General features: G+C 39.8%; 1 protein-coding gene across 2 annotated transcripts; it reads right to left on the bottom strand.

Moving 5' to 3' along the window:
• Positions 1–291: 291 nt before the first annotated feature.
• On the bottom strand, positions 292–3,434 carry zgc:174906 (uncharacterized protein LOC571548 homolog). Of its 2 annotated transcripts, none has more exons than XM_068733171.1 (4): positions 3,300–3,434; positions 2,108–2,435; positions 1,936–2,031; positions 292–1,854 (listed from the first exon to the last, which is right to left on the bottom strand). In XM_068733171.1, exons 2-4 carry the CDS (start codon positions 2,421–2,423, stop codon positions 1,574–1,576), a joined length of 693 nt encoding a protein of 230 aa, XP_068589272.1. In that variant the 5' UTR covers positions 2,424–2,435; positions 3,300–3,434; the 3' UTR covers positions 292–1,573. The 2 variants fall into 2 exon arrangements, with proteins under 2 accessions (XP_068589272.1, XP_068589273.1); XM_068733172.1 differs by having other exon boundaries at positions 1,936–2,016.
• Between the last annotated feature and the right edge of the window lie 315 nt (positions 3,435–3,749).

The raw sequence follows: 3,749 nt of genomic DNA, 5'->3' as shown, positions 1-3,749 counted from the left end.
TAGCAATTCAAATTAATTGCTAAATATTATTCATCTATATTATAGCCTATTATAAGTAATAGTAGTTATTGTACAGGTGGAGCTGTTATCTTCATATTTATTCTGGTCTTCTAGAAGATCCTTTTTTGTTATCTTTGTTTATCTCTGATGATGTTATATTATTGTTGTGATGTTGCTGTTATTACATATTATAATTATTATCACTATTATTATAATTACTGTTATTATTATTATAAAGGAAAGAAATAATTAAAAAAAAATGATAATAAGAAAAATACACGAATACCTATCTCGCACTGAAAACCTCTCAACCATTCTTTATTTTTTTTTCCTTAATTAAATGAAAAAAGAAAAAAAAAATATATATATAATTTTGTCATCATTGTTTTAAGCACGGCCTCCCCTGCGGTGTTCCGTCCCGTCCCTGGCGGCTCGAGCTCAATCCGGGGCACTCTGATGGTTCCCTCTGGAGCGGGTGGTATGGGGATGGAAGGCTGGGTCACCGTTAATATATCACAAATATATACATTTTATATACTGTATAATTGACTGATAAGCACCCTCAAAAGAACAGGCCCCCTCCCTATAGGGTCTGGGAGCTGTTTCTTTTTTTTTAAAAAGGACTCAAACCCGCACTGGGCCAGCCCCCTCCTCAAACGGTCGACCCAAAGCTGGACTGATCAGTCTTTAAAACAAAAACAATAAATAAATTAAATAACTAAATAATATTTAACTCGGTTGACCTGGCCTGACTGATCCTACTGTCCTGACGGTGCCCTGGTCGTGGTTTGCTGCCAGTGGACGGGGCGATACTGCCCCTGACTTTGTTTACTTTAAAAGCTTTTTTTTCCTTTTTTCAGACGTTATATTTTGTAATTTATGTAATTTGCCCTCATGTATGTACTTTTTTTTGTTTTTTTTCTTTAATTTCAAAGGGCTCAGGCACACACACACACACACACACACACACACACACACACACACACACACACACACACACACACACACACACACACCGTTCTCCCATACACTGACCATATGATGTTTGCTGGCTTGTATCTCACTGTTCTTGTCATCCTCTTGTTGTTATGTCTATGTATTGTCTCTTGTCTTGCAATAAAAATAAATAAATACAAATAAATAATAAAAAAGACACTATGAACAGAGAATTTAAAAAAAAATTCTTTCAAAGAACTTTTATAAAACAAAACTCAGTTTCTTTCTAAATTATTGTAATGAAAGCTAAAAGTAGAAAAGAAGATCATTGACCTTAATATCTTACGGTCAAGGCTTTACAATTGGCCAGACACCCTCTGTTCTTAGTCCCGTAATTCGGCATAGTAGTAAAATTACAGTATGAACAATACGGATGACAAACTTCTATACATTCTCTGTACTTGAAAAACCTTGAACAAAAGGCCTCAGTGGTACTAAAAGGCACTGTGGGGTTATTCCATAAAGAACAACAGTCTTCAAGTGATGTTTTTCCTGATATGGAATGAGTCTAGAGAAACACACTCATTCTGAGTTAAAACAGGGTTTCAGTCTCAGCAAGTACCCGACAGCGAAGACCTCAGTCAGTCTCCAACAGTGAGTCAATGCTTTCAGGTGGCAGCGCCCAGTCGTTCTGACTGAGCAGCGAGTGCAGGTGAGCAGCAGTGGCTTTTTCCCTCTGGCGGGTTCTCCAGGAGCACAGCATGGCGAACACTCGCTCCACATGGACCGAATTGTCTTCTTCAATCTGTTCCAGCTTCACAGACGGGACGTCCAGAGCCAGTCTGCCAATCTCCCTCCAAGATCTGCCAATGGTTCGAGCCACGATCATCAGCTGCCTCTCCTTAACTAAGCTAGGGCCTGTGCAGTGAGACAGAGTACTGTAGGTGAGGTTCTCTACGATGCTTTAAAGGGAATAGCTTTGAGTGTAGTGTGACTCACCTTTGTTGCAGATCTTTTTGGATGGAGTGGTCTCTTGTAAGTCAGGAGCTGGTTCTCTCTTTCTTGATGGTTTGCCCTTTCCTTGTAAAGAGAACACTTTTACATTTCACATTGGAAATTACCAGTATTATACAATGAGATTACTTAAACTACTGAACAGACGTTGTCCTACCTGAAGACAGTGTGTTGACTTGCACATCCTTAATAAAGCGAAGCATTGGGAAGGTTTCCTGCAGGTCCTGGTCGTTCAGCAGTTCCAGCAAACCTCGCGCTGCTTCAGGACCCCTCTGGATGATGTGATCCAGCAGGTCTGTCACCTTCTCACTAGGAACCCGGCAGGCTTTCACCTGCTGGTAGCCGTGAGCAGACAGCAAACTGCGAGAGTCTGCATGCTGCAGGACAAAATCGGCATCTGCGCTTAGAATTTCAATCAGCTTGACCTTCTGGCTTCTGAGTAGTTGGATTTCTGCTGCTGGTTCCTCAGCCATGACTGAATGTCACTTCAATAAATAAGAAAATAAAGTAATGATGAATTATTTTAATGCACGTGCAAATCTGAAATAACTGTGAAACCAACTATTGATTCCATTGTGGCAAATCAGCAAAACCGTTATCTTTTGTCCTCAAGTCAGACATTTCACATTTAGGGTCTCACAATGAGGTCATGGTGTACTTCTTCAAGCAATAAAACCTTCACCGATATTGATCGGTGATGTGAGTGATATGACGACAGGTTGTCTCAATTGCATCTACAGCATTTTTTGCCCAATAAAGAGTCTAATCCCCTTGTTGCTGATTGGTATAAGCACACTGTGAGGGAATCTTGGGCTAGTGCGTGCATCTGAAACAAGGTTATTATGACCCATTTATAAATACAGCTGATGGGGTTTAAATATTGGAAAGACTTGCATTTATATTTGGGACTACAGCAAGTGAGAGCTCTCAATAGTGATTCTGTTTACTTACACAACTACTGATTGTTTGTGTAAGTAAGTAGCCTTGATCATGAAGAATGACAAGCATAAAAATACATATTTTTCATTTAAGTTCATGTATAGACCGACTACTGTGTGCTACTAATCTACAACAGTTCAGTAAGAGCTCAAATATACAATACAATACTCTGAGGAAAAACACTTTCAGAACAATGTGTTTGATTTGTTAACACAATATTATTTACGTTCTGAAACTGCGATTCAATAGCGTTTAAGTGTCATTAGTCCCGCGCTGAATATCTGTGTCTGGACTTCCTGGTGCGCGCAGCATCTGTTGTCGATCTGCGCCAGATGCGCTTCACACTCACTCTCTTACACCAAGTACGGCTTTATGTTACAAACTAAATCTATTCACATTAAGACTCTTACCATATTGTAACAGCTGGACTACAGAGAAAAAAACACGATTAAACAGAAGCAGGTTGTTTGCGGACAGACGGGAGACAGTTTCTCTGTTTACATGGTTTGGATCACTTGCTTCTGACTACTCCCGCTGCTTTTCCTTCTTTGTCTGTTTTTCTACAGCCTAACGCATTACTATGCGTTAATGTTACCGTCAGCGTTTCACTGTGCTTCCATCCACTGGATGGATGACTTCATTGCAGTAATCTGCCGCGGCTGTGAGGATTTAGTGACATCTGGTGGAATTGATCACACATTGCACTCACTGCTGAGAAAGGCACTCAGAGATATTGTATTTTAAGGATAAATAACACAATGTCGTAATAAAGATAAGCCTTTATTGATTCACATGTTACAGCAGAACAGAGACAGTCTGAGTGGTAAGAAAACGGATAATAAACTGTTTGAAGGAAACAC

The sequence above is a fragment of the Cebidichthys violaceus genome, unplaced genomic scaffold (assembly GCF_023349555.1).
Source record: "Cebidichthys violaceus isolate CVI_PGR_0920_01 unplaced genomic scaffold, fCebVio1.0.p SCAF_6, whole genome shotgun sequence".
Classification (NCBI taxonomy): Eukaryota; Metazoa; Chordata; class Actinopteri; order Perciformes; family Stichaeidae; genus Cebidichthys; species Cebidichthys violaceus.
Note: the sequence above shows the minus strand (reverse complement) of the source record. Positions and strands in the feature narration are given on the sequence as shown.